The 24622-nt window shown below is 42.2% G+C and overlaps 1 protein-coding gene across 6 annotated transcripts in view; it reads right to left on the reverse strand.

Moving 5' to 3' along the window:
• Positions 1-24622, reverse strand: part of AOPEP (aminopeptidase O (putative)) — a 374597-nt gene that overhangs the window by 325606 nt on the left and 24369 nt on the right. For all 6 annotated transcript variants that reach the window (XM_030919337.1, XM_030919338.1, XM_030919336.1 and 3 more), the window contains exons 2-3: positions 18725-19659; positions 4579-4745 (exon numbers count right to left, since the gene is read on the reverse strand). In XM_030919337.1, the coding sequence (XP_030775197.1) occupies positions 4579-4745; positions 18725-19521 (964 nt within the window). In that variant the 5' untranslated portion in view covers positions 19522-19659. The remainder of the gene's footprint in view (positions 1-4578; positions 4746-18724; positions 19660-24622) is intronic.

Below are 24622 nucleotides of genomic sequence, written 5' to 3' on the forward strand. Positions count from 1 at the left end.
AGTTGATTAAAAAGAAAGGCACCCACATCTAGATTCATTCTAGAAAGTTTTGAAGTACATAGATTTAAAAAAAAAATTCTAAGACCACGTAGACAGAAAAATCAGATAACTTTCAAAAAATAAAAAAATGTGGGCCGGGCGCAGTGGCTCACACCTGTAATTCCAGCACTTTGGGAGGCCAAGGCGGACGGATCACGAGGTCTGGAGATGGAGACCATCCTGGCTAACATGGTGAAAACCCATCTCTACCAAAAATACAAAATTAGCCGGGCGTGGTGGCGGGCACCTGTAGTCCCAGCTACTCGGGAGGCTGAGGCAAGAGAATTGCTTTAACCTGGGAGGCGGAGGTTGCAGTGAGCTGAGATCGTGCCACTGCACTCCAGCCTGGGTGACAGAGCGAGACTCCATCTCAAAAAAAAAAAATTATTTCTCCTCAGAAATACTAGATAAGAGATGATAATAGTAACGCGTACAGTTGTTAAAGAGGGGAAAAAGTGATTCAAGAATGTTATACTTCAGTTAATAGGGTTGTTACAAATAAAAATATATAAAAAAAGAATGTTATACCTAGCCAAGGATTGTTCATAAGTGAGTATGACAAAAAGCCAATTTAAATATGGGAGGGCTCAGAAAATGTACCATTCATCCAGTCTTCTAAAAAAAAAAAAATTGAAGCTATTTCCCAGCCAACTTAAGAGCTCAAGAATGAAGAAAGTCTAAATACTTATTATGAAATCATTTTAAACTGAATGAAAATATAACACACTAATAGTAATTCCTAGAAAAGACATAATACAAAAAGTTACAGAGAAAATGTGAGTGCCAAATCCCAAGTTTTATTAAGTAAAACTGGAGAATATGGGTGCAGAAGGATAATGGAGTAAATACCCATCCAATTCCTTATTTGATATGAAGTCCAGAGATATTGGTTAACTAAATTGTAAAACATCCATTTATAGGATACTCATAGCCATAAAAATAATGAGGAAAAGCCGGGTGCAATGGCTTATGCCCACAATCTTAGCCCTTCGGGAGGCCAAGGCGGACAGATTGCCTGAGCTCAGGAGTTCGAGACCAGCCTGGGCGACACAGTAAAATCCTGTCTCTACTAAAACACAAAACATTAGCTGGGCACGGTGGCGTGCGCCTGTAGTCCCAGCTACTCGGGAGGCTGAGGCAGGAGAATTGCTTGAACCCGGAAAGCAGAGGTTGCAGTGAACCGAGATCACGCCACTGCACTCCAGCATGGGCGACAGAGTGAAACTCCGTCTCCAAAAAATAAACAATAGTAAAAAACAAATAGGCCGGGCGCGGTGGCTCAAGCCTGTAATCCCAGCCCTTTGGGAGGCCGAGACGGGCGGATCACGAGGTCAGGAGATCGAGACCATCCTGGCTAACACGGTGAAACCCCGTCTCTACTAAAAATACAAAAAACTAGCCGGGCGACGTGGCGGGCGCCTGTAGTCCCAGCTACTCGGGAGGCTGAGGCAGGAGAATGGCGTGAACCCGGGAGGCAGAGCTTGCAGTGAGCTGAGATCCGGCCACAGCACTCCAGCCTGGGCGGCAGAGCGAGACTCCGTCTCAAAAAAAATAAAAAAATAAAAATAAATAAACAAACAAACAAACAAACAAACAATGAGGATGCTCTTTATGCTGTTACAAAATATCTATAAAATAAATTTATTCTAAAGGGGAAAGCACAATGCAAAAATGTGTCTAGCATGCTACAATTTGTACAACAGAAGAGAAAAAACATACTATTCAAGAGAAATTGGTAACCGTGGTTGCTTGGGGAAGTGTTACTGGGTGTCTGGGAAATAGAGGTAAGAAAAACACTTCATTGCAAATAATAATGCTTTGTCCTTTGTTCTTCTGTAAATGACCACGTAAATGTTACTTATTTTTAAACATTAACATTTTAATTTTTTTTTTTTTTTTTTTTTTGAGATGGAGTCTCACTCTGTCACCCAGGCTGGAGTGCAGGGGCATGATCTCAGCTCACTACAAGCTCCGGGTTCACGCCGTTCTCCTGCCTCAGCCTCCTGAGTAGCTGGGACAACAGGTGCCCACCACCACGCCTGGCTAATTTTGTGTGTGTGTGTTTTTTGTTTTGTTTTGTTTTGTTTTGTATTTTTAGTACAGATGGGGTTTCACCATGTTAGCCAGGATGGTCTCAATCTCCTGACCTCATGATCCACCCGCCTTGGCCTCCCAAAGTGCTGGGATTACAGGCGTGAGCCACCGCGACAGCCTAATGTGTTGTTTTTAAGTATCAAGTAAGGCTGGGTGCGGTGGCTCATGTCTGTAATCCCAGCACTTTGGGAGGCCACGGCAGGCGGATCACAACGTCAAGAGATCGAGACCATCCTGGCTAACATGGTGAAACCCCATCTCTATTAAAAATACAAAAATTAGCCGGGCGTGGTGGTGTGTGCCTGTAGTCCCAGCTACTCGGGAGGCTGAGGCAGGAGAATCGTTTGAACCCAGGAGGCAGAGGTTGCCGTGAGCCGAGATCGCGCCACTGCACTCCAGCCTGGCGACAGAGCAAGACTCTGTCTCAAAAAAAAAAAAAAAAAATCAAGTAAATATTCATCAGTGACTTCACCACATATGTAAATCTAGCTTGTGATAAAGACATTACAAAATTTAAAAATTCAATAAATGATCCTGAAGCAACTGGTTTTCTATTTGGAAAAAAAAGACAATGTTTACTCCTCATTTCACAACCTGATGATAATAAATTACAGACTGATTAAAGAGTTATAAAAATTAACTATAAAAATATTAGAACAAAATGAATCTTAGAGCAATCTAATCCATTTAACTTCATAAAAACAGACATATCATATAAAATTAAAAGATATACCAAAAGCTGGGAACAATGCTTTTCACAAATATAAGAAATTAATATTTTTTAAAGAGCCAATACAATTGAAAAATAAGACAAACTTGACAAAAACCTAAGTCTTCAGAATAAAAATGGGCAAAGGAAATAGACAGAAAATGAAAATGGTTAAGAAACATATAAGGGCACGTGAGGACACGTGAGGACACGTGAGGACATGTGAAACTCACTAACCATCAAAGTAATCCAAATGAAAGAGAGACTTTCTGCTGCCTATCAGATGAGCGAAGCTCCAGGTGACCAGGACACTCGTAACCACAGATGAATGTATAAAGTAGCACAGACTTTCTGGAAAACATTATGGGATATGTACCAACAGCCTTAAACATGTTCCAACTTTTGACTCTGTAATTCTAATTTTATGTAAAATGTCTCCCCTGGAATTTAATGCAACTTTATAATAGGAAAAGAAACTGAAGTAATCAAAATATTTAATATAGAAATGTTAAATTCTGATATATTCATATAAAAAATATTGTGCCAATGTTAAAATCATATTAAAATATTTAATGACCTGAAAAATGTTCAAGATACACTATAAGTGAAAAAAGCAGAATAAATACCATCATATGCTATCACAATTTGAGGATGATAACTGTACAAAACATACAGATTTTAAATACTGAAAGGAAATGTAACAAAATCTTAGCAATAATTTTCTCTATAATTATTTAAATTTATTATTTTTAGTTTTCTGTATAAAGTTTCCATAATAAATATGTGGGAGGAGATGCCATATTTTAAATAAAGAAATAATATAACTGTAAATATGTTTCCTGGCCAGGCACAGTGGCTCACACCTTTGGGAGGCTGAGGCAGGCAGACCGCTTGAACCTGGGCATTCAAGACCAGCCTGGGCAACATGGCAAAACCTCATGTCTACAGAAAAAGTGCAACAATGAGCTGGGTATGGTGGCATGCACTTGTAGTTCCAGCCACTTGGGAGGATGAGGTGGGAGGATCAACTGAGGCTGGCAGGTCAAGGCTGCGGTGAGCCGTGATCAAGCCACTGCACTCCAGCCCAGGCAACAGAGCGAGACCCTGTCTCTCAAATAAACAAATACATTTTTCCCTGGCATCAACATGCTCAGGATCTCCACTGAAAAAGTTAAATGCTGCAATAAGAAGCAATTCATAAACAACACCTTGATGATGCATTAGTATGCCTTCCATCTTTCTTATCCACCTTTGGTTCAGAACTTCATACAGTCATACAGGCAAACCATGTGTAGAACAGACACTTCACTAGGACAACTCCAGCGGGCCAGCCAGCAAGAGCACTACCTCTCAACATAATGAATAACCATGTGCAGACACCATAACAAACTAGACAACTCAACTGTAATGGTGTCTCCATGATACACTTGCCTGTTCAGAAAGTCTTCAATCAAGACCACCTACTTATGGGCCACACACCACCAGGTGAAAGCAACTGCTGAAATAATCTATGAAGCGGCAACTCTAGCATGAAGAGCCCCGAATCCCATGCCCAGGCTCCTAAGTGTCCCTCCCCATCCCCTGCTTGTTTTCTGTGGCAGGATGTTTTACAGTATGTTCATTTCCAACCCAACTAATAAAGGAGCTCTTTAAAGTTTAGAAAAATACTGCTTATTGGGTTCCTGGGTCCAGCATGTGCGCAATACATACATAAGCAAAGAACACGTGTACAGTACCTTCCCAAAGCTGCGTCGGCTTGGCAGAGTTTTCCCCACTCATTAAAACAACAAAAGATGCAGCTGCTCGAACTGTAGCCTGCCATGTTGACATGGCAACGGGTGGCTCCTGGCACGGAAAAAGGGCCCTGTTGTTTACGGGAGACCCCACAGTATAAACACACGGGCTGCAGAGGAGAGACAAAGAGACAAAGGGAGAGTCTTTAAAACAAGTTGTCACTTTCCTCACCACTGTGGTAGTGCAGGTTAAGTTGAGCTTTCAAAGAAAACATCTGAAACTCTGGAGCTGACTGGTTTCAGAGCATTTTGAACTGAAGCTGCCAAGGGCTGGCTATGTGAATAGCCGAGTGGTTATTTCTCTCAAATGAATTACTTAAATATGTAGAAAGAGTTGGTTTTTTTAAGGAGAAAAATATTTTTTGGATAAAGTTTTAAATACTAGTCGGCCAAGTTATAATTTATATTACCCTTGCCCCCTCCCCTCAGGCCCTGGTGACTTCAAAAGAAAAGTTTTAGAGACATTCTTACAAACCTTTTGGAAAGCATTCTGGAAAAGAAAATATGTTTGGAGATCACTGAGATACTAATGCTTGGAAAAACAAGCTGGTGGTCTCAAATCCAGGGCTAGCAAGCAGATACCCCCAATCTCGGAAACCAGCATCTCAAATGGAGCACTTGTGGGAATCCTTGTGTGGAGGCCAAGAACAGGGGCTGGCATAGGAACAGGACTGCGGGTCACAACAACCAGGCTTGTGATGGGAAAGCCAAGGGTGCAGCGTCGTTACCAAAGTCACCGTGTGCAAAACCAATGACACGGCGTTAGGACTCGTTCTGCTGCGATTAGAAAGCACAGCCCCACCCAAACCAAGAAAGATTCGTCCCATGATAAAGTCATGGTTGATAAAGATGGAAAAGATTCTCAAGATCAAAGGGTCCACTCTTGACACCAGAGTAAAAGGTACAAGACTGACTCCTCAGAAAAAAACTCAGGCAAATGTTTCTACTTTCTGTTTTTCAGTTATGACAAATATGTAGTTTTAGTCAGCTTGACTTATAAAGTAAATGAACAGAGCAAAGCACTGCTTCTTTTGGATAAACTGGTCTTCCTTTTTCATTAACATCATTATAACTGAGCATTTACTGTGTTCACACAACATGCGAGAAAACACAGAAAGATAGTTCGACTCCATCAGTCAGGGTCTAGTATGGAAAACAGAAACCAGTCTAGGTCTTAACAAACAGGTAATTTAATTTTGGGAATGAGTTTAAATGATAGAAGAGCTGAGAAACCAACCAGAGGACAGTAAGACAATCCAGGGATTAGCCACAGCAGTAATCAGCTGCGACTCCTCAGACTGCTGGAGCTGGGTGCTACTGGGTTACGAGGCAGGAGTCACCTGGCAGAAGCCAGAGTTACAGCGGGGACTGTCCAGCGGGAGCTGGGACCACAGGAGACTCAGCCACACTGGAGCTGCCAAAGGAAAACAGGTGGAGGAGAAATATGTTACCTCTAGCCAGCTCCTGCTTTCAACTCTTCCACCAGTGGCCCCCATTGGCCAAACCCAGGAAGCCAGAAGACAAGAGAGCCTAGGAAATGAAGTTCCTTGTCACTTAGAGAGGATCACAATAAGGGCAGAAAATGGATCTCAGCGCAAACAGGCAGTCGCCGTACGCTTATCCTGCAAGTATACATGCCATGATAATGTGAAGGTTTAACATGGAGCAGGGAAGATCAGAAAGTCGAAACACCTTTGTACCACCTGGGTTGCCAACTTACTAACTGACTGTGGGGAAGCTCCTCACCTCCTGAGGTACGGGTAAAATGGGTATTGGGCTGCTGAGGCGGGGAGCAGGTCGTGGCTTCTACTGTCTGTTCTGTTCAGTAAGCACCTCACTTGCCGAGGGTAACGCTGTGTCGTGGGGCTTTCCCTGCCTGCACGGGGAAGAAATCCTCCCCAAAAGACTGGCTTGCCAAGATGTTGGTCTCCTCTCTATAAGGCTGGCTTGCAGGCCATGCTAGCACATTATTACGCATTCCACTTGTGCCCTTAGTATGTGGCCCCCAAGGCTGCCTCCATCAGCCTCCACACCACTTCCCCAAAGAAACAATCAGATTTGAGATGAGGTCAAACCTTAGAAATACTGCAGGACTCAGTAAGTGATGGCTGAAGAAGAGGGAGAAGGAAAGGAAGACTTCTGTGAAGTAGCCAGCTGCCAAGCTGGCCTCCAATAACCCCTTCCTCCTAATATTTCCATCCTTCCATACTGTACCAGGTCTGTGTGCTCAAACAGACCTGTGTGGAGCAAACAGGCAGTTGCAGTACACTTATGCTACAAGTATGCAGGCCGTGATATGCAAAGGTTTGACCTGGGACAGGGAAAGGACCAACAGGATACAGCAGAGGTGATGGCAAGTCACTTCAGAGACTATTTTAAAATCTGTGATTTTCATCGTAGACTATCTTTTCTCGCTCTCTCCCCCATCGTTTACTCTGGGTCATGAGTGTCATGAAGTCACCCAGGCAGCCTAGGCAGGCACCCACATGGTAAGAAACAGAGACCTTTGGTCAATAGTCAGTGAGGAACCAAGGCCTGCAATAGCCATGAGAGTGAGTTTGAAAGAGGATTTTCCAGTTCCTGGCACACCTTGAGACACCTGCAGCCCCGGCCAACAACTGGACGGTAACCTTGCAAGATATCCTGAGCAAGAGACACCGGCTAAGTTGCTCCTAGGTTCCTGAGGCTTAGGAACTGTGAGAGATAATGTCTGTTCTTTTAAACTGCTAAGTGTGGGGGTAATTTGTTATGCATAGTTAACATAGACTTTTCTGAGGTTTCTGGCTCAAGTGATAAGATGGATGGTAAAGCTACTGAACAAGAAAGGAAGATCAGGATGGGTCCAGGGAGAAAGGTGGAGGGTATGCACCTGTTTAATTTGCTTATAAAGGGCTTTACATGAGCACATGACAGAGGACACTTTTATGGACACAGAAAGGATGTTTACCTAATCCCAAACAGTGTGGTGTCCATGAATGGGTTCAAATGTCTGAAATCAGATCTGCCTCAGAAAATGTGAGAATGATGATTTGACGAAGTATGAAGCATAGATATTGTAGGCATATTTGAGTCAGTTGATGCGGTGGGGGTGGCGGGGGGAGGCTTCCACTGACTGGATTAAAATCCACCATGTTGTCACCATCCTTTCCTTCCCAGTTCAGTATTATGCCCTCTTTAGCGATCTAGTTCTAGACATTTTGTTATAGAATTTTGTCCTGATCCCTTCTGTCATGCTCTTGAAAGCTCCTTCTGCCATTGTGTATCTGGGCACCTGACCTCTCCCATCAGGGGGGTTAGTTACCTGGCCAGGCCCCCAGCAAGCTCTCACCTCCACCCTCCCCAGTGTCCTCACAATTCTCTATTCCCACCCTCCTCTTTCTATGGTTGGGTTATCTTTTCTGCTAAAGTCTAACATTTTTTTTCTAGCTTCCACTTGGTATCCATACCTATAACTCTCAACATGTAGATCAAGTTAGCAATCTAAAACCCACACCCCATGGATATACCCATGTCTGATATGAGACTCAATCAACATGTAGATCAAGTCAGCAATCTAAAAGCCACACCCCATGGATATACCCATGTCTGATATGAGACTCAATCAACATGTAGATCAAGTCAGCAATCTAAAAGCTACACCCCATGGATATACCCATGTCTGATACGAGACTCGATCACATTCTCATTGAAATCCTTTCATAAGCAGGAAAACAATCACACAAGAGGGCGGTCTTAGTGTAGGCACACCTTGAAAATGTAAATTCTCTTTGTGCTCCCAGCCTGTTCTTTTCTTGACCTTTTTCTCTTTATCAGCAGCAGGCTCACTCCTCCCTTCCCAACATGCCCAAATCAAGCCCTAGGGAGTTAAGAGTCTTTATAACCAATGGCTTGTTGCTCTCTTACAAGCTGATATCCTATGCATGTCTGACATCACAGTGCAAACCTGAAATCAATGTACAGTTGGGTAACTACATTTTAAGTGTGAAGGTTTTATCCTCTGAATAAAGCTCTACTGGTGGAATCTTGGTCATCTACCAGCAAATTTAGGATGGGGGAACATGGGGCCTTCCCAGAGTCATGAAATCATACCCACTACACAGTGACTCCAGACTAAAGATAGCCCCTATCACGCACACATTCAAATGACAACTATATGGAGGGCAGAGTCCCTGCTTAGCCATCCATGCCTTCCCCTCCACAGAAGGCAGGAAAATCTATGTGTGTCTATAAAAATGAATGTGTAAACACAGAAATAAATGCATCTGTGTTTGTCTGACATGCACAGCCTTGCGCCTTGGCCATGCTGCTAAAATATTCATAGGACAGACGTGCAGGTAGCCTGAAATTCTCCAACGCCTGTAACGTCACTATTTCTACATCAAGTAATTCCCTCCAACATAGGACAGACCTGCAGGCAGCAGCCTGAAACTCTCCAACGCCTGTAACGTCACTATTTCTACATCGAGTAATTCCCTCCAACATAGGATAGACGTGCGGGCAGAGCCTGAAATTCTCCAACGCCTGTAACGTAGTCACTATTTCTACCTCGAGCAATTCCTTCCAACATAGGACAGACCTGCAGGCAGCAGCCTGAAATTCTCCAACGCCTGTAACGTCACTATTTCTACATCGAGTAATTCCCTCCAACATAGGAGAGACGTGTGGGCAGCAGCCTGAAATTCTCCAATGCCTCTAACGTCATTATTTCTACGTCGAGTAATTCCTTCCAACATAGGATAGACGTGCAGGCAGCCTGAAATTCTCCAACGCCTGTAACGTCACTATTTCTACATCGAGTAATTCCTTCCAACATAGGATAGATGCGCAGGCAGCAGCCTGAAATTCTCCAACGCCTGTAACGTCACTATTTCTACATCGAATAATTCCTTCCAACATAGGACAGACGTGCAGGCAGCAGCCTGAAATTCTCCAACGCCTGTAACGTCACTATTTCTACATCGAGTAATTCCTTCCAACATAGGACAGACGTGCAGGCAGCAGCCTGAAATTCTCCAACGCCTGTAACGTCACTATTTCTACATCGAGTAATTCCTTCCAACATAGGACAGACGTGCAGGCAGCAGCCTGAAATTCTCCAACGCCTGTAACGTCACTATTTCTACATCGAGTAATTCCTTCCAACATAGGATAGACGTGCGGGCAGCCTGAAATTCTCCAACACCTGTAACGTCACTATTTCTACATCGAGTAATTCCTTCCAACATAGGACAGACGTGCAGGCAGCAGCCTGAAATTCTCCAACGCCTGTAACGTCACTATTTCTACATCGAGTAATTCCTTCCAACATAGGATAGACGTGCGGGCAGCCTGAAATTCTCCAACACCTGTAACGTCACTATTTCTACATCGAGTAATTCCTTCCAACATAGGATAGACGCGCAGGCAGCAGCCTGAAATTCTCCAACGCCTGTAACGTCACTATTTCTACATCGAGTAATTCCTTCCAACATAGGATAGACGTGCGGGCAGCCTGAAATTCTCCAACACCTGTAACGTCACTATTTCTACATCGAGTAATTCCTTCCAACATAGGACAGACGTGCAGGCAGCAGCCTGAAATTCTCCAACGCCTGTAACGTCACTATTTCTACATCGAGTAATTCCTTCCAACATAGGACAGACGTGCAGGCAGCAGCCTGAAATTCTCCAACGCCTGTAACGTCACTATTTCTACATCGAGTAATTCCTTCCAACATAGGATAGACGTGCGGGCAGCCTGAAATTCTCCAACACCTGTAACGTCACTATTTCTACATCGAGTAATTCCTTCCAACATAGGATAGACGCGCAGGCAGCAGCCTGAAATTCTCCAACGCCTGTAACGTCACTATTTCTACATCGAGTAATTCCTTCCAACATAGGATAGACGTGCGGGCAGCCTGAAATTCTCCAACGCCTGTAACGTCACTATTTCTACGTCGAGTATTTCCTTCCAACATGCAAAGGAAAACTCTCTCACCAGGGTTCATCTCACATGCCCTGGGACACCCAACTGTAGGGAAGACCCCTTGGGGAGACCAGATTAACTGCACAGGAGTTGTGGGAATGACAGGACAATGAAAATCAGAAAGAAGAGAAAAATAGGGGAAGACAGGGCGAGATACAGGTCCATAGCTTGCTGCCATTAAAGAACTTCTAAATTGAGGAAGAACTTGTCAGAATAGCAATTACTTCAGCTTCTGGCTAAATGTTTGTGCATTTGCAGAGAGGTCAAATGAGGATGAGACACACTAACTCTGCCTTTCAAGGTAAGAGGTCAGCTAAGACTAACGTGTTTGCTCGTCTTCTTGAGGAGCTATCCAACCAAACTTGTAAAGGAGTGCTTAAAATCATACATTTTCTTTTTCTTCCGTTGACTACTGTACGCATTTGTCTTTTCGCAGCCAGGAGAAAAAGGGGGTTGTTTTTCGTTTAAAAATGTTTTAAGTTCCACTACAGTCCATCACGTCACCTTTTTTCTGAGACCTGGTTTCCACTGTTAGGTGACTGGGGAGAAGGCTGCCAGAAGTAGGTTGGAGGTAATGAGCCCACGATGGCCCCATATGTGGCTTGATGAGGCCCTGCCTGACCTGATCTCTGGAGGGTGGGCCACAGATGCGACAGTTTAGGCGGTCAGAATCTTTTATAAGTTTCCAAGAGTTACAAGGTCTTCAGGCGTCCTCCAATTCCTTTCCATCTGTTCTTTCCACACTAATCTTTTTTACAACTCCATGTTCTCATTAAACCTAGATTATAGTCTCCATTATAGGTGAGCAACCCTCTTGTTTTCTTGTGCCACAGACAGCAAGAACTACTAAAAGTGTTTAGCAATGACTCACTCTCTTTCTCTCCTATACACACACAGGCACCTCTTCCTTATTACTATTCTACTTTTCTACTTCCTGGCACAATTACCAAAACCAGAATTCATCAATCATACTGAATACATGGCAGGTCCATGCAGAATGCTGCTTTGACTCAGAAAGATAGATTTTACATAAAGTCAAAACAGACAAGGCTGCAAATGGCTTTGAGTCAGAAATTCATCACTTCTTCACCAGAAATGTTTTGGATGCAAAACAGGCAAGCTGCTTGTAAAGGCAAAGACAGTATTTCTCATCTGGAAGTGCTTGTGGGTATAGGATTGTGTACGTGGAAAAAGTCTGGAGAAGCTCTCATGGAATCTTCTCGTTCCACAGACGAGGAAATGAAGAGATGTCAGGTGACTTGACTGAAGTCACATAGCTAGTGACCACACAGCTCTCACTAGTACTGGGTCTCTTGGCTTTCCCCATCCACGTTCTTTTGAACACAGGATGCTCTTGGTGATGTGGGGCACTGTGATTTGTTATCTTCTGTAGATGCTTTGTTCCTTATTTCTTGTTCGGTTGGTTATGTTGGTTACTTGTTGAGACTGAGACAGTCCATCCTCGTCTTTTCTTCCATGGTGACTCGACTGGGATTCTGGGAAATAGAGGTACGCACAGCCGGGGCAGCAAAGGGAGAAAGCAGCTAAAAGGCAACCCTTCCAAGCATTTTCACTCATGATTCCGACTCTGCAGTCATACAATATCATAGAATTAACGTGTATTCCATTTTAGTTCTCGTAAATTTTGCATTGGTTTCTTGAAGAAAATAAGAAAAAAAAAAAAGGTACTAATTGTGAAAATGTTCCTCGTAGACCTGAAATCTCTCCCAAAACATCTCCTGCTCATTCTTTTAATTTTAAAACTTTCCTTCAGAGTGAGATATAAAATAATGAAACTAATTCGGTGGGGGGAGGGAGGAGGAAGAACATGTTTTAACATCTGGGTTTGATACTCCAAACTAAAAATACTCCCAAAGTCTACATCCTCCCTGGCCCAATAGCTGAGCAAGAAATATAACAGAAAAAAGGTACTTCTCTTTAGTATTTTGCTAACTTCATCCCGGTCTTGTCTAAAACAAACAAACAAAAAAACCACAGTGCTTTACAAAAATTTAAATTTTAATATTACTTTATCTTACAATGTATTTTCCCAGTTAGCTTTCTTACCTTTAACAAAAATCCAAATAGCTTTCTTACCTTTAACAAAAATCCAAAAAAAAAAAAATTTATTTTTCTAATAAATTTCCTATATGTAACTGAATTTTCCTCCATTCAACCCAAGTTCAGTGATGTCATCAGCTTAAGCTCAGACCTCCTAAACCACTTGGCTGCTTCCACAACTATTATAATGATTCTAATGGAAAAGAGAATGGGTTATTAAACAGAATGCTTCGGTTTGTTTTGTTTTGTTTTGTTTTGTTTGAGACGGAGTCTCGCTCTGCCACCCAGGCTGGAGTGCAGTGGCACAATCTGGGCTCACTGCAAGCTCCGCCTCCCGGGTTCACGCCATTCTCCTGCCTCAGCCTCCCGAGTAGCTGGGACTACAGGCGCCACCACCATGCCCGGATAATTTTTTGTATTTTACTACAGATGGGGTTTCACCTCATTAGCCAGGATGGTCTCGATTTCCCGACCTCGTGATCCGCCCACCTCGGCCTCCCAAAGTGCTGGGATTACAGGCGTGAGCCACCGCGCCCGGCCAATGCTTCAGTTTTAAATCACATTTTCTTCAGAGAAATGGAAAAAAATGTTAAAAATACAAGGAAAATGAAGAAAACACATCAACTTTGAATAAAGGTTTCCATTTTAAAAGTTCATTTCTTAGGGATACTGAAGATCTAGAATTAAAAACATATTAAGTCCCATTGCTTTATTGAAGCTTAGCAAGAATACCTTTACACAAGTCTTGACCCTATCTTTGTTTTCATCAAAATATTTTTAAAGGGCACACACACCCACATACCACGGAAAAGCAAACATCTTTTCCAAGAAGCAGTTGTATCTGATTGTCATACATGTGTTCCTTCCATCAGTCATTTTCAATGTCACCTACAATCCAGTATCTGAATGATGGAGGCAAGAAGCATTCAGGTTCAACAACTGCACAACCCCCAAATGGCTAAACTAAGGCAGGAAAATTGAGTTTTCTATTTCCAGATATTTCATATTAGAAGTAGAATAATAATAAAGATAAAATTATTGATAATCATTCAGAAGAAATACTCCTTTAGAGCTTCAAATGTATTTTCTTCTCCAGAGAACCGTGCCACATGGTAAAGTGGGAAAACAGCTCTTACAAAAGAGATTTCAGGGTAGAAACCTCCAAATTTGAAGTTATCTTTTTAATAATTTTTTTTCAAGACAGGGTCTCACTCTGTCACCCAGGCTGGAATGCAGTGGCACAAACATGACTCACTGCAGCCTCCACCTCCCTGGGCTCAAGTAATACTCCCACCTCAGCCTCCCGAGTAGCTGTAACTTATTATTATTATTTTTTTTTTGTAGAGAAGGGGTTTCGCCATGTTGCCCAGGCTGGTCTTGAACTCCTCGACTCAAGCTATCCTCCTGCCTCTCTCTTCCAAAGTGCTAGAATTACAGGCATAAGCTACCACATCTGGCATACATTTTTTATATTAAAACAGTTTTAGATTTTAAAAACTGGAACGGCAAGGCTGGGCGCAGTGGCTCATGCCTGTGATCCTAGCACTTTGGGAGGCTGAGGTGGGAGGAATGCTTGGGCCCGGGAGTTCGAGACCAGCCTGGGCAACACAGCGAAACCCTGTCTCTACAAAAAATACAAAAATTAGCCGGGCATGGTGCTGCACACCTGTAGTCCCAGCTACTCGGGAGGCTGAGGTGGAAGGATCGTTTCAGCCCAGGAGGTTGAAGCTACAAATACATTTTCTTCTCCAGAGAACCTGCCACGTGATAAAGTGAGAAAAGAGCTCTTACAAAAGAGACTTCAGGGTAGAAAGAACTTGGTGAGCCAAGTTCATGCCACTGCTCTCCACCCTGGGTGACAGAGTGAGACCCTGTCTTATAAAATAATAATAAAATTAAAAAACAAAAATCCAAAGATAATATGCAGAGTTTCCATATACTCCAAACTCAGCCTTCCCTATTATTGGCACCTTGTATTAGTATATGCTTGTAACAAGTAGTGAACCAACAGTGATACATTTACACACTTCATTCAGCTTTCTTTAGTTTTTCCTGAACATCTTTTTTCTGTTTCAGGATACTACATTACTTTTATTTTATTTATTTTTTGAGACACAGCCACACTCCTGTCATCCAGGCTGTAGTGCAGTGGCACAAAGATGACTCACTGCAGCCTTGACTTCCTGGGCTCAAGTGATCCTCCCACCTCAGCCTCCCAAGTGGCTGGGACTACAAGTGCCCACCATCATGCCCGGCTAATTTTTTGTATTTTTAGTAAAGATGGGGTTACGCCATGTTAGCCAGGCTGGTCTCGAACTCCTGGCCTCAATGTGATCTACCCACCTCGGCCTCCCAAAGTGCTAGGAATACAGGTGTGAGCCACTGCACCCGGCCAGGACACCACATTGCTTTTAATCATCATGTCTCCTCCGGCTCCTCTTGACTGTGGCAGTTTCTTAGACTTTATGCTGACCTTATTTGTTTTGAGAAGAGCTGATCAGGTATTGTGTTTAATGTCCCTTGACTGGGATGTATCTGAAGCTTTTCTCATGATTAGATTGGAGTTAAGAGCTTTTGCGAGGAAGACCACAAAGATAACATTTTCATCATATCATACGAGAGAATAAACTATCCCCATAAATTATCACTGTTGATATTGACTTTGATCACCTTGCTGAATTAGTATTGTCAGATTTCTCTAGTGTGAAGTTACTTTTTTCTCCCTTTCCATTCCGTTCTCTTTGGAAGGGAGTCACTCACTGTGTAGTCCACACTTAAGGAGTGAGGAGTTAGACCCCACCTCCTTGAGGACAGAACATGCCCACAACTAACTTGGAATTCTTTTGCACCACGGATTTGTCTGTTCTTCCTCATTTATTTATTTATTCAATCATTTATTTACATCAGCTTGGACAAATGGCTATTTCATACTCTGGGATGTCATTGGAAACTACTTGATAAATTTTGTTGCTTTGCTCTGGGATGAGGAGCTCTTTTGGACGGCCCCTTGTCGCTCTGGCACACCCCCATCGCTGTGGGTTGTTGCTCCTGCTGTTTGAGGGCTTCCTTACTTGCTGACATTACAAGATGCTCCAGGCTCATCTTGTATATTTCCTGCCCCTGTCCTGGACATTTCTCCAAGAAGTCCTAGTTCTCTTTATTGGAGAATGGTATCAGAAACTAAGATCTGGGTGCCAGGTGTGCTTACTTCTAAGACCCTCTCAGCTGACAAGCCAAGATATAGTGTGTGTGTGTGTGTGTGTGTGTGTGTATACACACGTGTGTATATATACACATATATGTACATATACTTGTATATATACACACGTGCGTATATGCACACATATATGTATATACACACATACATATATATGTATACATATATGTATATGTGCATTGTGTGTGCGTGTGTGCGCATATGTGCGCATGCACATGTATGTATGTATGTGTTCATGTGTGTGCATGTGTGTGTAGGTGCGTGTGTGTACATATATACATATATACACACATACGTATATGCACGTGTACATGTACACACACTAACCCTTTGAAACACACATCTGTGATTATTTCCATATGCAACCATCCGTATCTATATTAAGCTATTTCACTTTGATACTCATAAGTTTTATTCTCAGCTGGGATACAGTGCAGGTGGGAAATGGGGAAGCCGCTAATGGAACTTAAAAGAAAAGGTACCAATTTACAGATTTTCTTATATTCCTGTCTAATCTAAAAACAGAAATTTATTGAAAGCTAATATAATAAATTTATGTTTTAAATATACTTGAAAACTTTGCATACAGTAAGTGACATGTGAAGATCAAATTCAAAAAAAGTCATTCTCTCTCTCACTTGAGATACAGATTTATCTAGAAGCTTCCAGTCATTTATTTTCTTACCTGTAAAATGAGAATAAAGAGCTTCTCATCCCAGCCTGAGAACTTATAGTGGGTATAACTGATAATATTCTGCCATTCAGGAACAATTATGTAGAAACTATTTTAGTTTTAATAAATGTAGACTCTGTCCCCTGGAGGAATAAGCTCTAGCTAATTATGTTTTTCAGGCAACTGTAAAATGTTACATTTTCACACAATTATATTCATAAAGTATTGTGATCTTGACAATTACTATTCATTTATATCACTAAGAAGTTATTTCTGTCTAGCAAACTGGCATTCCTTACTCATTTTAAAGTCCTTAACATATCCAAACAACTACCAGTACATCCTGAGATTTATTCTGCAGCACAAGGGAGCGTTGAGAGACACCTGGTGCTCCTTCACAACTGACTGTATGTAAAATTCCCCACCCCAGAAAAAGGGGAAAAAAAGAGAAAACATCTCTTCAGGATTTGTTTTTTAAAATAACTTTTCTTATCCTCAGAAGACTGCACAAATGGCATTAATATACTAAGGCATATTCCCAAACTTCCAAGGATACAGTTTAAACATCTGCTGTGATCATATAGTTTATTGAATTATCAGAAAATGAGACATCAAGAGTAAAATTACCCTTTGAAGGAGCAAAATGTGCCCAAGGACCTCTTTAATTTCTTTATAGAAACTATCATTCATCCATAAGTACTCAACACTTTTACATGTCATTTAATTCACCAGTCTAATCTCTTTCTTTGCAGTGAGCACTCAGGAGAAAGTCATGTTTGAGGCCACAAATATTTCTTTCAAATTCTGTCAATAGTTCCTTCTTCTTCATTATTCTAGTTCAAAAATGAAATATCTAGGAGTATAAAAACTACAATTTCCTAGGTAAATATTCAGATAGCATATTGTTAAATCGTATTCCCATCTTTAATAATTTCAAAAAGTGTGAAGATACAATAAGAACACCTGTTTCATTCTTTCACAGTCTCCAAAAAATATCTAGTTAAGTTATTCTATAAATAAATCACTATGCTGATGTAACTTTGCACCAACCCTGCAATTTCCCAATGGCTGCCTCAGACTCTAACAGAAATAAGACAGGAACTGAACTCATTCTGAGCAGGGTGGGAGACCAGAACAGGAGGTAAGATTAGAGGAAAGGGATGAATAATTAGAGCTCAAAGTCAAAGTGAGGCTTTAGAAAACTGTGTCTGCAAGGTGTTTGGGGGTGAACTGAGGGAGACATGTAAGCAGTCGCCGAAGATCACCGCTTCAGTTAAGGAAATCCAACGCTATAAAAGAAGGCTCTCAAACCCAGCTAACAGAGGTCAACGTTCCTCCATCCAAGCTCTGCAATAATTACCATATTGAATGCAGTACTTTAGCACAAATAGGTAAAATATGGAGGAATCAATAAAGTTTGATTTTAAAATTCTCAAATTTAAAAATATCTGAACAACTGTTGGAGGAAGGGCTGCCTAAATGTACCCCTAGAAAACGATGCCTCATCAACTCCTTCTCCTCGAACTAAGACCCAGGGGTCTTTCTGGTACCAAACACCAAGAATCACGGCCAAAGAAGCCAGTGTGCAGTCTCAGAGGACTGTTACGCTCCTCAGAAATAGGTCTTTTGTATGCTTTGGGGGGGGTGTGTCACATTACGTGAAAACTGACAAAAGTCAAGGAGGCATAGCTGCCAACAGACAGGTACGGTAAGAAACGCACAAAGCAGAGCTGGCTTTATTTGAAAGCACTTTGCCAGGCTTCACACCAACCCAACTTCATAGCAGTCTGGTCTCTCAAGGGACTATGAAGGAACGTTAAGCAAGTATTCACTTGGAGACATATCACTCCCATCTACAGCACTCCAAGTCACTGGCAGAGATCTCAATGGAGAGCAAGGCTCAGGATTTCAGCATTAAGCTTGCCTTTCAATCTCTTAACTCAGAAATAGGAGGGCTTAATAATCTTTTCATCCTGACTTAAGGGAGCTAATCCTATTAGCATGCCTGGGAATTTACCTGCTTCACTGTAGGTCTAAGGATTTGAGGCTACTTGGGTCATGTCACAGAAGACACAGGAGCATCTCTGCAGAACCCGTCTCATGTTTGAAAGCATCCCTGCAGCGTACAAGATTAACAGGCACGGGGCTTTGAAGCGCTCGGATAACCTACCTGCCACTCTGGTCTGAGGTCCACGTAACTGATCGCCCTTCGGGTTTAGTTTTGTACCATATCCTGATAGCATGAGGAAAGTCAGTAGCTGTCTGAGCCCCTGTCTTCCTGATCTGTAAGCTCCAAGTGTCAGTGTCAAAGAGGAGTTCCCCACAGCCAGGAGCCTGGCTGCAGCGAGCATAATAGTCTAATTGCTCCCTCCAACGATTTGCAGGCAAAGTCACAAGTTCACGTACAATCTGATTCCTGAGCTCCTCAGAAACAACCGTGAGCTCAGGAGACCTTGTAAATTTTTCCATACCTGGCACAGCAGCAACATCCACCTCCTCGACTTTTAACACAGATAGATCACAGCAGTCCAACACTAGCAAAAAACCCTCACTCCCATGATTCCCTGTGTCACAGCAGTACTTTGAGCTAGAAATCCCAGAAGCATGTTCCTGGTTGTCATGGTTACCATCTTTATCAGAAGTATCTTTTTCACCTTTACTACAAATTGCAAAATCATTATATTCCATTTCAGATGAGACGGTCCTTGCATTTGTCACAGGAACATGGCAGGGCTCAGGCATCCCAAAGTTGCAGGCTTTGTTTGACTCTGATTGGCAGGCTTCCTCGATAGAGCTATTCTGTTTCTTGAATCTGTTTCCATCCTCAAGGAAAAGCACTATGGTCCCCTCAATGACTTGACTTTCAAAATCCACATCCAAATCCAGGACATAGTGCTTCACAAGTATGTGGCTGGTGTTGGCCATGAGAGGCAGGTCATCTCCGGCAGGGTCCAGCTGTATGTCCATGATGTGGTTTACTGTTTGAGAGATTTGTTAAAATCTCAGATGGGGTTTCCTATCTGCCTTAATCTTCCAGAATCATAAACAGCTGCTTATCAAAAAACAACTGATGTCACAGATTACGGTTCCACAACTTTCAGTCTCCTGGCAAAAAAGGAAAGCACAATTAGATAAAATTCCAAATAAGACCTAAGTGCTCCCGCAACTGCTGCTCCTGCAAGTTGACCACCATCCTTAAATAATCCCCCAAGTGGTAGATGCTCATGGCTAGAAGGCTGACTAATCTTTTTTACTGACATGAAAGAAAGCTGCATTATGGGTTTCTAAAAATATTTCAATTACCAAGTGGATGGCATGAGCCTCCACAAAGCCAGAAGAAGCATGCTCCAACGAGAAATGTCCTTCTTTTAGAAAACAGCAATTGTTATGCAAAAGTGTAACCCAGCATCACTGTGCCTCTGGTCTTAAAAGACATTAAATGTATCCCTTCTAATTCTGTGCATCAAAAGATAAGTGATTGTTTTTCCACTGTGATTCCAAGTAACAAGTGTGAATGAAGGCTAAATGGCCCCATACATTTTATTCTTTGAGAGTAATAATTTAATACACACAATGTAACTCCAGGGATTAATGTACTTTTCACATTAGGACGCTTTCATATCAGCACTTCCAGTAAATTACAGGAAAATGAGCCAATTTACCAGGAGTGCATTCTAAGTATTCCTTTGAGATTGTTCACGGAGATTTTTCAAATTTATAGTTAAATACTCAAGGTATATCATTACATCTTAATAGCTGAAAACCCATTAACATTCTGGATAATAGCCTTCTTGTGGCAAGCAAAAGGTCTTCTCACTTGAAAAAAAAAAAAGAAGCATGCAAATACCTGTAAAAGGAAGGAGAGAAATTAAAATGTGGAAACAGATGTTACAATAAAATGCACACATTCTTCATAAAAGTTCTGAATCAAAATGTATTCTTGTTGTATACTAGCAATCTGGCTAAAAGAAAAATTATTTGAAATTATTTCAGTCCCTGTTGTGTACCTGATTTCTTTCAGCATATGCTCTTCTTTTTTTATTCTTTTACCAAAACCAATAAAGAAATGGCAGGGGAACAGAAAGAAAAACTCTGACAGAGTAGCTATATTTAAAATAATTTTTGTATTTCTAAATATCAGGAGGCATTCTTTCAACAACTACAAAACACCATTACCTGCTTGAATTTTCAAGTAAATCAAGCCCTCCCTTTGTATCCTAACTCCTCCTCACTTCCCTCCCAGCTTTATCTGCATCTCTACTAGACCCTTTTCTTTTATTTCCTTTCCTTCTAGAACCTCATTCTTGGTTAATATCCCATTGATTTTCACTTTATAGCTCTCCACAGACTATTTCCTCTTCAAAATCTCACCTAACCTTAAAACATCCTGCCTCCTGCAGCCTTGTACAATTCAGTTTCTATTTACTTTTCCAGTCATAGAGGCGACATTCCCTTGCATCCTTGTCCTCTAGCCAAAGGGCCTACTCAAAACACTGCTCCCTGAAGAGGACTTGACTCTAGGCCTCTATGCCTTTTGGACTAACCCATGTGCTGGACGTGGAGTGCTCCTGCTCCTGCCCTCCCACCTCCACCTGCCAAATCCTGTTCTTCCTCCATGTCCCGGTTTAAGTGCAACCACCTCCTGAAACCCTTCCCTGGTCCTTGCTCCTCCCCCACTGCACTGTATGTGGCACACTTTCAGTGCAATAGGAGTAGAGAGAAATCAAGGATGCAAAGAATAGTTTGAATTTACTTTATGGAGAAGCTGCTATTTCCCTTGGTCCTAGAAAAGTCAATGAGCAGAGGGGATAAGCCAGAGTATTTTCTGTCCTGTCATTTTGAATAATAACCTTCAATAAAGCCATGGGTATTTCTATGTAATGAGAAACAGTGATCTTAAAACTTCATTCTGATGGTGGCTGTGGCTGCGAACATACAGTATTTTGTTGATTGGGCAACTTTTAAAAACCTTGTTTGATTAAAAGCCCTGAATACACACATGCTCCACACACAGAGAAGGAAAACGGGCATCAGTTGAGACAAAGGTCAATTTAGTGGCTGGCTAAACTATCATATTCAGAGAAAAACAGTTTAGCACTTTTAACATTATAGATACAATTATTTATTGTCCAACTCTAACAGATTCCTAAATTCACTTCTAAAAGTTTGTATAATTTAGGCATAAAACATATTCTATAGAACAGTTCTCACCACTTTTGTTCCTGGTGGCAGAGAATGAGGCTGCCCTAGAGCCCTACCCACTCAAGCCTGTTTAGCAGAACCACTGTTACGAAAAGCCATGGCTGGCTTTCCAGTGGGTAACCACGGCCGCCTCTAAAATCAGTGTACTACGTGGTGTGTGTCTTAAGTGATGAAACGTTTGTCACCTGACTGACAATCCATTGGTTCTCTTTAGCGGATTCTTCCGCATACTCTCCACAGAAGCAGTTCTAACACCTTTAACTTTCCAATTTCATGCTTGTTGACTTATTCTCGGCTGAGGATTTGGCCCCCTGCTTTGCTGAGATAATTCTGAATCTCTGCAGCTCGACCATACCTCAAAGTATCATTAGCTCTTCATAAGTACTACCTTCTCTTGATTCAGAGGGAACAATATCCCTTCTCACCAAAGCTTGTTTCGTTTATTCTGCCCCACTGAATCTCAACTTCTGGGGTTTTGAGAGAGCCAAATAAATAGCTCATTCCTTTTCCATCCAGATTCTGAATGTAGCAAAAAATAAGATATGGCAAAGGCAGACCGAAATATCGCCATTACTACTGATGAAGGCTAAACTGGAGAACATGGCTTACTGTGAGAGCCAAAGGTAGCTGGAAACTGAATCCCAAAATTAGGTTTATCAACATGGTCACAGGCAATGCTGGATCAAGTTAAAGCTTCCAGGAGAGGTGGCCTCCCTCAGGTAAGATTTAAGGCCTGGAGGAAGAGAGAATGGCTCTCTGTGGTCAGGATTGTTGCCCAAAAGCAAAAGGGAGGAGATGAGCAGAGCACATCCTGTTTCCTCTTCCCAAATTTATCAGACTAAGTCACTCCAACTCCCTTAGGATAAAGGCACCGGGACCAGGAGTGTTACACTGCCTGAACTCCCCCAGCAAGGAAGGAAACAGGAGAAGTGGGGAAGAAGTGTTCTCTCAACACCATCCCCTTCCACTTACTTGAACCCTGTTTCATTTGACATTTTTCTCTTGCCAACATTTTATCCCCCTCAATGATTACACCCTGTTCTGAACATTCAAACATCCCTAGGATTGCAGGCTCAAGCAATCCTCCTTCCTCAGCCTCCCAAGCAGCTGGGACCATAGGTGTGTGCCACCACACTCATCTAACTTTTAAAATTTTTGTAGAGATGAGGTCTTGCCATGTTGCCCAGACTGGTCTTGAACTCTTCAGCTCAGGCGATCTGCCCACCTCAGCCTCCCAAAGTGCTGAGATTACAGGTGTGAGCCATCCCAACCAGCCTTAGGGTTGCCATTTTTTTTTTTTTTTTTTTTTTTTTTTGAGACAGAGTCTCGCTCTGTCACCCAGGCTGGAGTACAGTGATGCGATCTCGGCTCACTGCAAGCTCTGCCTCCCGAGTTCACGCCATTCTTCTGCCTCCACCTCCCGAGTAGCTGGGACTACAGGCGCCGCCACCACGCCCGGCTAATTTTTTTGTATTTTTGGTAGAGACGGGGTTTTGCCATGTTAGCCAGGATGGTCTCAATCTCCTGACCTCGTGATCCGCCCACCTCGGCCTCCCAAAGTGCTGGGATTACAGGCTGAGCCACCGCGCCCGGCCTAGGGTTGCCATCTTTAAAAACAATCAACAACTTCATTTGGCCTACTTTAAGTCATCTTTATTTTATTGAACTTTGGAACTGAAAAATTCCTTAGGGCTCACTCAATCCAACTCTCTAATTTTACAAATGAAGACAGTGAGTCCCAGGCAGGCAAAGCAATTTGCTCAAGGTCACCCAGTTCTTTCTGTTTGCCACGAACAGAACATTTTCCACTTGCTGAGGCTTTTCCTGGGAATTCTCATCCCCAGGTCTCATGGCCATCTCCTTCATATTGTCTAAGTCATGAGACAAATGTCACCTCTAAGTCTCTCTTCCATATCTTCCTTCGACCTTCTTTATCTTCTTCAAGTTATGCAGACTAGTAAGCAATTCTTATTGCAATAGCTTGGGGGGCAAAGGAGAACTTTTAAGCCAGCCCCAGAAGATTCTGAAGAGCACTGTCACTTCTGCATGGTTTCCTACCTAAATTATGTATAAGTCTATTAGTTGTTGCTTATTTGCCTATGTCTTACTTGTCTTAGATGCATGGACGGCCTAAATCATCTTTCTCTCTGCAAGTACGTAACGTTCACTGACGTCAATCAGGGTCACAGCCCCACATTTAGGGAAAAATTGAACTGCCTGTGGTTGCCAATGCATGTATGTGGCCACACTGCAAGGTCTCTCTCAGCAAATGGAAACCATATTTCTAAGCAGTCCGTTGACTTCAGCACTTTTGGCTATTATTGTGCTCCAATTCAAAATGCCAGCCTGTCTCACTGAAGCATTTTTCCATTCTCTGTCATAAGCCATAACACATAAAAGTCCCCCTTATAAAAACCAACGGTTAGTTTCCAGTGGCTAACCATTGCTGCATCTAAAATAAGTGTGCTAAAAAAAAAAGAAAAAGAAAATAAGTGTGCTATATGGTATGTATTTGAAATGCTTAAATGATTGTCTCAGCAGCACCATTAAAGGCTTTGAAAGGGTTAGCGTACAGTAATATTTTTCTTAAGGGGGAAGAGGATCACATACCAAACAGAGCTACAGCGCAGAGAAGAAACTGCTCTGCCATTCTCAGCCATCCAAAGTGGAATGTACCCATTTACGAATGTGGGATATAACCTCTGTAACGCCATCCCCAATCCCCCTAATGAAAAAAAAATTCATTCTCCTTTCAAGCTACAAAGCAACGTGTATCCTTATGACTCTTGGACTTATCCTGGCTCATTTTATAGTTACCTCCATCTTCCAATGCTCTAAAGATTCCTTGTAACTCCTCAATCATTTT

This window comes from Rhinopithecus roxellana, chromosome 16 (assembly GCF_007565055.1).
Source record: "Rhinopithecus roxellana isolate Shanxi Qingling chromosome 16, ASM756505v1, whole genome shotgun sequence".
Lineage (NCBI taxonomy): Eukaryota > Metazoa > Chordata > Mammalia > Primates > Cercopithecidae > Rhinopithecus > Rhinopithecus roxellana.